The following is a 12,253-nucleotide window of genomic DNA, read 5'->3' as shown; positions in this document are numbered from 1 at the left end:
GAGGTGGGGAAGGGTTAGGATGGAGCTCTAGAGGTGGAAGAGGGCACAGCCACCCCTAGACCCAGGGCTACCAACTACACATATTCTCAGACAAGCCTTAGGACAGGCAGGTGTCAATAGGATTTTTGGCTAGGTTTCCCAAAACTGACTAGTGCTGCTCATGGGTGTATCATAGCCCCAGCAAGCAGGAAGAGGAGGAGAAAGATCCAAAGTCCTAGAGGAAGATGAAGACAAGACAATAAAGAGGGAAAAGAGGACAAGTGAAAGGTTTTTCCAGTAGTTACATATGGGTGTGAGAGCTGGACCACAAAGAAAGCTGAGCACCGAAGAACTGATGCTTTTGAACTGTGGTGTTGGAGAAGACTCTTGAGAGTCCCTTGGACTGCAAGGAGATCCAACCAGTCCATCCTAAAGGAAATCAGTCCTGAGTGTTCATTGGAAGGACTGATGTTGAAACTGAAGCTCCAATACTTTGGCCACCCAATGTGAAGAGCTGACTCATTTAAAAAGACCCTGATGCTGGGAAAGGTTGAAGGCAGGAGAAGGGGATGACAGAGGATGAGACAGTTGGATGGCATCACTGACTCAATGGACATGAGTTTGGGTAAGCTTCGGGAGTTGGTGATGGACAGGGAGGCCTGGCGTGCTGCAGTCCATGGGGTTGCAAAGAGTTGTACACGACTGAGTGACTGAACTGAACTGAAGAGGGAGAAAAAAGCCCAAGGGCCCTGGGGTCACCAGTGTCACCAGACAAAAGGACAGCATTGGCCTGAGAACCTTGGCCAGAGCAGTCAGCGTTTCCCATCAGTGGATCTTACTAGAAGGAAGAAAGTCGTGTTTCCAGGCCTCACACCCAAGCTGATCTGATTCCACCCTTTTCACTGCTCAGTCCAGAGGGTCTTCCTTGAAGAATTCCTTGTGTGCCAAGGAACAAGGAGCAAAAGTGCAGGAATCCACCCATTGAACACGTAAGTGTTAGAGGGCGGAGAGGAAAAGCATATAGGAAGCCCCTTTTCAAAATCTTTATACATAATGTATACAAATTCCACTGTATTTCTTATAGAGGTAAAAAAATTTAATATGTTCTGATTCATTTATTTTGGGGGGAATTTTAAGAGACGCTATTCTGATCCTTTGGAACTTGGTGCTACCTTTAAATCATCTGTGTCTCTGATGACTTATCTCAGAGGAATTTTTGAGGTTAAATAACTTTCAGTAAATAGCCTTCAGCAACTTTTGCTTTTTTATTAATGTCTCCAAGTGTTTCTCTAGCTAGGATGGCATTTTCTTCCTCCTCTTCCTTGTTTCTAGCTCTTTCCTCAGTTTTGGGAAACTGAATGACTAAGTGTGCTGAGACCTGCCTCCGTGTATGTCTCTCAGAACTGCTGATTTAAAAGGCAAAGAAACAGGGGATGAAACTGGATAAAATAAAGAATAGAACAGTCTTGGACAAACACAGGTGGTGTGAGGATACTTCACCAGCGCCCTCTCTTCATTTGCTGTATATCCCCCAAGCTCTTGGCCTTGGGACCACACTTTGCACAGGAAGCCCTCTCTGCCGCTGCGTGTCTGCTTCTTCTGTAACCCCAAGTGTGATTCACATCAGAAAGGCCCACATTCCAATAAAGTAAGATGATCACTAACAGAATGATCCCTGGTGGTTCAAATGGTAAGGAGTCTGCCTGCAATGCTGGAGAGCCGGGTTCGATCCCTGGGTCAGGAAGATCCCCTGGAGAGGGGAATGGCAACCCACTCCAGTACTCTTGCCTGGGAAATCCCACAGACAGAGGAACCTGGCAGGCTACAGTCCATGGGGTTGCAAAGAGTTGGACACGGCTGAGCAACTTCACTTTCTTTCAACAGAATGAAACATCATGAGCTTATGGACCAGCTGCAGAAGAATTCCTTCAGGATGATCCAGTGTAATATTCTTGAAATATAAAATTCCTTGAAAAAAGGACTCAGACCTCTTACTGAGCCGACCAGTTGTGTGAAGGTAGATTGAAGAATTAATGTTTTTGAACTGTGGTGCTGGAGAAGACTCTTGAGAGTCCCTTGGACAGCAAGGAGATCAAACCAGTCAATCCTCAAGGAAATCAACCCTGAATATTCATTAGAAGGTCTGATGCTGAAGCTGAAATTCCACTACTTTGGCCACTTGAGGCAAAGAGCCAACTCTTTAGAAAAGACCCTGATGCTGGGCAAGATTGGAGGCAGGAGGAGAAGGGGACGACAGAGGATGAGACGGTTGGATGGCATCACCGACTCAATGGACATGAGTTCAGGCAAACTCCGGGAGATAGTGAAGGACAGGGAAGCCTGGCATGCTGTGGTCTGTGGGGTCATGACAGAGTGACTGAACAGCAAGACCTGTGATGTACACAGGAATTCAAGAAATGTATCTCCAACCTTAGCAATAATCTTTCCTTGGGAACTTAAGGATGTAGATATTCATTCGGAGACAGACAGAGAGAGAGAGCTCATTTTAAAGATGTGTATGTTAGTCACTCAGTCATGTCTGACTCTTTGCAACCCCTTGGACTATACCCCGCCAGGCTACTCTGTGCCTGGGATTCTCCAGGCAAGAAAACTGGAGTGGGTTGCCATTCCCTTCTCCAGGGGATCTTCCCAACCCAAGGATCAAACCAATGTCTCTTGCATTGCAGGCAGATGCTTTACTATCTGAGCTACTAGGGAAGGCTCTATATTTTAAAATATGTTAAACATATTTTAAAGATATGTTAAGATGCATTATTAAAACTTTTGATCTAATAATTAGATTTATTATATAATCACTTCCTGGAGTGAGCTGCAAGATATGATTGCTGTGCTGTGCTCATTTGCTCAGTTGTGTCCAACTCTTTGTGACTCCAAGGACCGTAGCCTCCCAGACTCCACTGTCTGTGGAATTTTCCAGGCAAGAATAATGGAATGGGTTGCCATTTGCTCCTCCAGGGAACCTTTCCAACCCAGAGATCAAACCTGTATCTCTTGTATTGCAGGCAGATTCTTTGAACCACTGAGCCATCCAGGAAGCCCATAGCAATGATTAGGGGGAATTAAAATAGTATTTTCAAAATTCAGGTCCATATTTTTCTAAATAACATCATAATCAATTAATTTCATGTCTCATTCTAATGATTGGGAGGGCAAATTAGATCTGCTATATTCTGAATCCTAACAACTGATTATTGTTCATCTTACTTTTGAACGGTAGAACCTTGAGAATTTCCTGCGTGTATATTTTGAACCTTGCTTCATTTTCCAGTTTCCATGGCATCATAATCAGGAATAACCTTCATATTGAAATGTTCTATATACCGGCCTCCAGGTCAGTGATGACACACCCATAACAGCGTCCTCCTTACCTGGGACTTGCCTTTGCTGTAACAGGCCTTCTTGGTTGCTTCATCACACTCCCATTCCGCAGCCTGTAGGAAACACCAACATGACAGCAACTATTAGGACTTTGACTGAATAAAAGGAAAATAAATAATAAGGCATCAGTACCCAGAAGAGGTAACACAGAGAGGCCACGGCACCTAACATTTTCATACTAACAAAGTGTACACAAAATGCATGTCTTCCTGTCATGTGGGCTTATACTGAGCTTTCAAAGGGAAGCATTTTAAAGGACTCAGTATTTTCATTCATGCAGCAATAATGTGATATTTCAAGCGTCACCATAAGACAGGCACATGCTATGAGTTGGTGACTCTGACACACTGATGACAGAAACATTCACTTCAGTGCATCACAGAATAGATTCTGAAGATGCTGAGAACAGAAGCCTTGAAACAAACTGATCTAAATCCTCATTTAGATGTGTACATCTTATTTGAATAGTCTGTCATTTATCAATATTAATAGATAATGAAGCGAGGTTGACTGCATGTATCCCTACTCCCCAAACACACATATAGATGATGAATAGTCAATAAAATAAGCAGCTCATGCAAAGCCCAGCTACTACTTCCTCCCAAAGCCACTAATTTCCATACTCTCATTAGCTCCCACTAAATACTGAGAGCTACAGCTTCTAAATTTCTTCCCTCACTTTCTAGATCTAACTCACGCTGATCAATTTGACATGCATCCTTTGACATCTGATGCTAACTCACAAGTGGACCTGTGATTAGTCAACATAATGTACACTTACTTCACAGGAGAAATGATGCCTGCAAGCTTTAACGGCTGGTATGTTGAGACTGGGAATCATATTTTGAACAGATTTAAGCGTCTGCAGTATTTATATTTTCTACTGTTTTATGGAATGTGCACTTTCATAGGGCCAAAATGTTTCCTTTATTCTATCTGTCTGTCATCACAATTTTATCCTATTTTCCTGTTACAGTTGGATTTCTGAAGAATTCAAGAGTTCTGAAGAACCAGATGAATCATTACCAGAAAAAAAAAAATTGAGGTGAGGGACAATGTGTTTTTAGCTTGGATTACTGCTACATAATAAACTAAGTGAAAAAATTCTAATGTTAAATATTATGCAAGAGAATAAAGGCTTCACTCTTAGTTCTAAAAAGAATGTGTTTTTTTTTTTCCTAACTCTTCTAAACTGAGGAAAATAACAAAAGTCATATCAACACCATTATCTAACATCTACTGTTCTCCAAAGAATGTTACATAAGACATTAAAACATAAAACACCACATTTTCCAAATCTTATCTTGCTTATCAAATATGAATCCACAAGAAAAGTGTTCTAGAGAGAACCACTTCAGGGCCTTTCAAACAGAAACAATATTACAACTGTTTTCCCCTGCGCAGACTTAGAGATTTCTGTCCGTGTCAACATCTGATGAGAGAATTGGTTCTTTCTTCCTGTGATGTTTTCCTGTTCATAATGCTTAATGGCACCAAGAAGGTTAGAGCTAATTAGCATCTAATGCAAACAAATGACTTGAGTTTCACACTAGAGAGACAGATCCTTCTATGAGAAGTGGTGACACCTCAGAGAAGAGACAAGAGCTTCACATACAGTTGCATAATTATGTATCTCCAGGAAGCACAGATAAAACAAGTGCATTGCTGCAGTTCTGAGTGGAGTGTCCCTTTAGCAGACCTCTGTATAAAAGCTCATCCTGTTGTTTTCGTTGAAATAAAGACACCCATGTCTTCACACTTCCTAAGGTGAGGGCATGTCTATGTGTTTAGTTGCTCAGTCATGTCTGAGTCTTTGCCACCCCATGGACTGTGTCCATGGGATTCTCCAGCCAAGAATACTGGAGTGAGTTGCCGTTCCCTTCTCCAGGGGATATTCCTGACCCAAGGATCAAACCTGGGTCTCCTGCACTGCAGGTAGATTCTTCACCATCTGAGCCACCAGGGAAGCCCCGCCTTCACCCTTACTTCACTATGATATTACAGTTGTTCTTAATCCCTAAGTTATATGACTCTTTTGTGACTCCATAGACTATAGCCCTCCAGACTCCTTCTGTCCCTGATATTTCACAGGCAAGAATACTGAAGTAGGTTGCCATTTCCTTCTTCAGGGGATCTTCCCAACCCAGGGTCAAACTTGTGTCTCCTGCACTGGCAAGCAGGTTCTTCACCACTAGAGGCACCAGGCAAGCCCACAGTATGATACAGTCTTTAGCAAAGTAGGCCCCGATACAACTTGGATTTTATATCATCAAGGGGACTTAGTTATATATCACAAAGAGGAATTTCTGTTGCATAATTGCTGGGCAAATTATTCAGTGAACTGTTTTCGATAATGGGGCATTCCTAGTGGCTCTCACTGGTCTAGTGAATTTGTTGAAGGTTCAACAGTACTGCGCTCTTCAGTAAACTTAAGAGCTGAAAGAAGCAGTTAGTGCCGGAGCTACCGGAAGAATATTTATCAAATGCCATCAAAATTCAAATCCTTCTGCTGAAATGGCAAACAATCAGCTTCCCATGTTTGCCTAACATCCAAGTAGCCTTTGCATTTTCAAGATAAACACTGGCCAAGGATTGAAAGGGGATAGTGATAGGAAAAAAAACTGTGACAGTTCTTGAGCATATATCACTACCTTATCCAGTTTACCCAGGAAGAGCAATTGTTCACGTAAGTTTATTAGACCAACAGAAAACGGAAAAAAACTGACAGATTTTTCTGAAGACGGTTATTAAAAGTAGCAAAATTGCTTTCCTGTGGCATTTTTATTACAGTATATCAAGTTTCCAATAATATTCAAATCCAGAATTAAATACTGTGATTATGTAGCTATTCTCTTGATTCACTTTCACCCTGACTAGAAGACAGGATAAAGGGAAATTATATTAAGAAGAGAGCTGAACTATCTTTTGTACAGTTGAACACATGTGATTGGATATCCCAGAATTCGAAAAAGAATGGAGTAGGGAAATGTATCTTTTCCGGATTGGCCTAAAATTGGGTGTTCCAGATGAGCCCCTTATTTTTTGTTCATTCAGCAAACTAGACTTTACCTATACGACCAGGTGGCAGCAATGGATAAAGACACTTTCACTGGGGAGAAATCTGAATTTCAGTGGGACTCTCCAGTATCAGATTTTTTCAAAGTTTCTCAGTTATTCTGCTTGAAGTAGATTATGTTTTAGCCTGGTCACAACTTTTCTTTATTCAATAAGATTTATTGTGCAGAATGAAATTCTTTCATAATTTTGGAACAAATTCCACTATGATTTACGAAGCCATCTTTCTGGTTGACTTGCATTTTAAGACACTTTCTACCCATGCAAACCTGTCTTTATGACAGTCACCACAAAGGCTAAGACATTCTACATTTCAGACCTCAATGCAACACTTGTGATCATATTTTCCGTCTCTGTTTCTTTTACTTCTTTAATTTCTGTCATCTCTTGTCTTTTTCTGTCGCATAAGACGTGGCAGAGAAAAGATATCTTAATGTTTGGCTCTATTCTGTATTTAGTCTTCATTATATTTTTCAACAGCAGACATGCTGCAGTGATAATATGGTTACCTGGATATCCAAAGGCAATGAGTTTGAAATATCTACAGCCTAAAAGACAGAAAGATTCCAGTTTGTGACACAACTGTAAATAGTTAGAAATACTATCTGTGCTATTTAACAACGTACAGAAGTGCTGTTTTATGCACACACATTTACCACTCTCTCATTTAATATTCATTAACTACCGACCAAGGACAAGACACCAATAGATAACGAGCGAAATAAGGAAACACACACACAGAGATAATATTCACACAGACATTAATTTACAATAAAATGTAAGTGACTTCTGTCAGCCTAGACAGCATCAGGCTAAATCTGAGAATGCATCCAAAGTCATTTTCGCTGTTACAGAAGCATGTTCATCTCAGAATCCAGTGGTACACTGAAACTCACAACATCTTTAACTTTCAGGAAGTGACAGAACTTTCAGAGAGAGCAGGTTTACCAAAAATCACGTTATACCTGCAGAAATCCTGTGTGTGTCAAAGCATTTACTGTTTCGTGATACAGTACACTGTTCCCTGTCATGCACACATACACACACATGTTCAGGTTAGGATACACAGAACTGTGATCTCTGAAGTAAATAGGACGTGAGAAAGAAAAAAAAGATTGGCTCCTTTTATGGACGAGTTACATACATATAAATCCACAGTTCGTGGAAGTATATAAACAAAGCTGTGTATTATCACATTCTGCAGACAGAGAAGTTAATTAGACAGGGACCAGCCAAGGCAGATACTTTTCATAAAAATGAAGAGAACAACATTCTAGGCAGATGGGCCAACACTCTTTCAGCAGATGGCTTTGCTAATTAGATACTGGCAAAAGATAACATGAAAAAAAAAACTAGTTTAATTACACAGTGCCAAAAATTAACAACCACCTGAGGGCTTTTTTAAAAATATGTTTGCATTCATATTACTATGTCATGGATTTCTCTGAAATGCTGGAGAATGTTAAATTGTCATGATGATTATAAACAAATTGCCAGGGACTGTGAGATTGTATGTGTTCAGAAGAGAAGCAAAATGCAAACGAGTTGGAACTCGAAACAGTTGTGATTTTTATGCGACCTGAGTCAAGCATCAATCTAGTTATCCTTGGGCAAAGGCAGCTTCGATAATTATTTTAGGGGTCACACTTGATAGGTTCAAAACAAGTGGCAGTTGGGAATTCCCTGGCAGTTCAGTGGTTAGGACTCTGCACTTCCATTGCAGGGGGCCTGGGTTTGATCCCTGAATGAGGAGACTGGGGACCCTTGAGATGTTAAGGTGTGCACTGCAAGACATAAAGCGGAAAAGGGCTGAGTCACTTTGAAAGGATTTGTCCAGTCTGCCTCCGTGTCTCTACTCCTCAGTGGATATTAAGTGTATTCATTCACTCTTAGAGTCAATTGGCTGTACACCTACGTTTACGTCTATGGCAAAGGTAGGCAAGCCCACTTTATTCTTACTGGCGGTTTCCAAATCAGAGAATTGGAAGGGGACGTTCATCATATTTTCTAACTACTGTTTTTTGATTCTTACAAAACTGAAGTCATCCAACATTAGAGAAACATCTGAACCTCAGAGAGTCCCGTACAAGCGTGTTATAATGATTGTTTAAATCCTTATTTATCAAAGCCCAAGATTTTCTTCCACAAAATAATACCAAGTCAAACTTCCTTTGATCACTGGCCAGTGGAGCTCCCAATTTGTCAAATGCTCACTGGGGCTTTTGTTTTATAATTGGGCTTTTTAAATTCAGGGCTGTTCTTAATTGAGCAGACAACATATGAGATTCCTAGGGCTGATGTAACAGAGCACCGCAAACTGGGTGGCTTTAAACAATACAAATCTATTTTCTCACAGTTCCCAGGGGGTAGGTCAGAAATCAGCCAGATTGCCTCTTTGTGGGCTCCCCCGCCTCTGGTGACTGCTGGCCATCCCTGACCTTCGTTGGCTCCTGGAAGCATCACTCTAGTCCTTGCACCTGTCGTCATACAGTCCTTCCCCGTGTGTCTCTGTCCAAATGCACTTCTTAAGAAAACATTGGTATTCGAATTAGGGCCCATTCAATCCATTATCTTAACGAATTACACCTGCAAACACTCTGTTTGCTAAAAAGGTCACATTCTGAGAATCGAGTTGAGGATGAATTTTGGAGGGACCCCATTCCTCACAGCACAGACAGCCTGACATCACGACATAAGAAGCCCTGAAACCGACAACTGACAGCATGTTAATGAGGGACACTGTTCTGCTGCATATTAGCCAGATCTTACCAAAGCATGGATAACAGTTTATAAAACTTTCAGTCAGTTCAGTTCAGTTGCTCAGTCGTGTCTGACTCTTTGCAACCCCATGGACCACAGCAAGCCAGGCCACCCTGTCCATCACCAGCTCCCGGAGATGACTCAAACTCGAGTCGGTGATGCCATCCAACCATTTCATCCTCCATCGTCCCCTTCTCCTCCCGCCTTCAATCTTTCCAGCATCAGGGTCTTTTCCAAAGAGTCAGCTCTTTGCATCAGGTGGCCAAAGTATTGGAGCCTCAGCTTCAACATCAGTCCTTACAGCGAACACTTAGGACTGATCTCCTTTAGGGTGGACTGGTTGGATCTCCTTGCAGTCCAAGGGACTCTCAAGAGTCTTCTCCAACACCACAGTTCAGAAACTTTGGTTACACACTAATCACAGTGCTACATGCTTTCTATACATTTATCTCACATATATGCCTCTCTATAATTTTATAGATTGGAAAATACCATTAAGGTTATATTCTGGATGAGGACAGTGGTTAAGGCACTTTGCAAAACCACAAAGAGAGTAAGTGGGACACCAGGATTCAAATTTGGTAGCTTGGAGGAAGTCTGGGCTCTAATCCACTCTCCCTTCACTTTGAAATTGTCAAAGTAACTGACCTTCATTGGAGGAGGAAATTGTAATCCACTTCAGCGTTCTTGCTTGAGAAATCCCAAGGACAGAGGAGCTTGGTGGACAGGCTACAGTCCATGGGATTGCAAAGAGTTGGACACAATTTAGTCATTGACCACAACTGACCTTCATTACTGCCTATCAGGGTTTTCTTTTTTCCCTTAATTTAGAAAGTGAAGTGAAGTGAAAGCCGCTCAGTTGTGTCTGACTTTGCAACCCCATGGACTGTAGCCTGCTAGGTTCCTCTGGCCATGGGATTCTCCAGGCAAGAATAGTAGAGTGGGTAACCTTTCCCTTCTCCAAGGGATCTTCCCAACCGAGGGACCGAACCCAGGTCTCCCGAATTGCAGGCAGATTCTTTACTATCTGAGCCACCATGAAAGCCCATAATTTAAAAAAAAAAAAAAAAAAGGAAAAAACCAAACAACTGTACACTTAAAGCTAGAAATGTGTGTACACCTAAATTTGGAGCTGTAGCCATTCAGCAAACATTAATTAATCATACAAGTCATCGATTGCTCTGTCATGGAATGCATTCATTTTTTAAGCCTCTGGGCCCACTCACGGTCCTAGCATTGATTTTAAAGGAGGCATGATTCATCTAATGAAACTCTACAGTTACAACTGCATAGCCAGGGTATGATATAAAAACTGAGGTTGATTTTGTGACATTACACATCTTATTTTCTTGGGCTCCAAAATCACTGCAGATCGTGACTGCAGCCATGAAATTAAAAGACACTTGCTCCTTGGAAGAAAAGCTATGATTAACCTAGCCAGGGTATTAAAGAGCAGAGTAGTCACTTTGCCAACAAAGGTCTGTCTAGTCAAAGCTATGGTTTTTCCAGTAGTCATGTGTGGATGTGAGAGTTGGACTACAAACAAGGCTGAGAACTGAAGAACTGATGCTTTCAAACTGTAGTGCTGGAGAAGACTCTTGAGAGTCCCTTGAACTGCAAGGAGATCAAACTAGTCAATCCTAAAGGAAATCAACCCTGAATATTCATTGGAAGGATGGATGCTGAAGCGCCAATACTTTGGCCACTTAATGCAAAGAACCAACTCACTGGAAAAAGACTCTGATACTAGGCAAGATTGAGGGCAGGAGGAGAAGGGGGCGACAGAGGACGAGATGGTTGGTTGGCATCACTGACTTGATGGGCATGTGTTTGAGCAAACTCTGGAATACTGGTGAAGGACAGGGAAGCCTGGCATGCTGCAGTCCATGGGGTCACAAAGAGTTGGGCACAACTGAGCGAATGAACAACAACAACAACACATCTCGAATATCAGAACAGTCTGCTCTTGAGACAACAATGATTTTGTGCTTTTAAAACGGATGTTGAGATCCCATCCCCCCTCTGCCACAGCCTTCCAGGGGTCCTTCATTTACCTGGAGTAAAAGTTAAAGCCATCTGGAAGGGTCTACCAGATCGAGCCACTTACCTTCTCTCTGCTTTCCTGGCCCCTATCACCCTCATATCCTGTGATGATCCTCAGACAAGGCAGATGTGTTTCCTGTGGCTTGTGTACCAGCTCGTCCCACTTTCTGGGACACCCTCCTGGCTAATGCCTATGCCTCTGGCTCATCTCTGCTCAAGGGTTACCTCCTCGTGGGGCCTGTATGGTCATGCATGGAAACAGCAACAGGTGTTCTCAGCCCCCCTGGAAGGTGACTCCCACTTGGGTAGGCATCTCATCCTCTCAGTTCACTTCTATGTCCTCAGCACCTGGAACACTGCTTCACACACAAGAAGTTTGTTCAAGAGCCCGCCTTCTGCATACATGAGTAGGCTGAGAAAGCTCTATGCGTGCAACCTGGAAGCAGCTGATGGTGCCCCCCAAGTGGAAGGGACACGTGAGGCTTTGGTACCATACCCTGCGCACCTGTGGCCCATGCACCACAACAGTGTTTCTTCCAAACCCTCCCCTGACACTGGGAAGAGACACATCAAGGTGAGTGCAGAATCCACCAGACCAGGGTCCCCAGGCTTTTAAGCAGCAGGGGCTGGCTTCATGGTAGATCATTTTCTGCAGACTGGGGTGGGGGACAGTTAGGGGTTCATTCCAGCACATCCATTTACTATGCTGCCACTGACCTGACAGGAAGCAGAGCTTAGGTGGTAACGTGAGTGATATGGGGAGCAGCCACAAATACAGATGGAGCTTTGCTTGCTCACCCACCACTCACTTATGATCTGCTGTGTGGTCGAGTTGCTAACAGACCACGGACAAGTACTGGTCCTTAGCCCAAGAGTTGGGGACCCCTGCACTAGAGTACAGATGTCTACATTTCTTCTGCATTTGTGCATGTGTGTGTGTGTGTGTGTGTGTGTGTGTGCTTTCACCTCCTTAAGTCAAGTCTTATGTAAAATCTCA

General features: G+C 42.6%; 1 protein-coding gene across 5 annotated transcripts in view; it reads right to left on the bottom strand.

Annotated features, from left to right (window-relative positions):
* Window positions 1-12,253, bottom strand: part of SEMA5A (semaphorin 5A) — a 565,569-nt gene that overhangs the window by 203,246 nt on the left and 350,070 nt on the right. For all 5 annotated transcript variants that reach the window (XM_027520271.1, XM_027520273.1, XM_027520269.1 and 2 more), the window contains one exon: window positions 3,369-3,431. In XM_027520271.1, coding sequence (XP_027376072.1) covers window positions 3,369-3,431 — 63 coding nt within the window. The remainder of the gene's footprint in view (window positions 1-3,368; window positions 3,432-12,253) is intronic.

The sequence above is a fragment of the Bos indicus x Bos taurus genome, chromosome 20 (assembly GCF_003369695.1).
Source record: "Bos indicus x Bos taurus breed Angus x Brahman F1 hybrid chromosome 20, Bos_hybrid_MaternalHap_v2.0, whole genome shotgun sequence".
Taxonomy (NCBI): Eukaryota; Metazoa; Chordata; class Mammalia; order Artiodactyla; family Bovidae; genus Bos; species Bos indicus x Bos taurus.
This window is presented reverse-complemented; position numbering and strand designations above follow the sequence as displayed.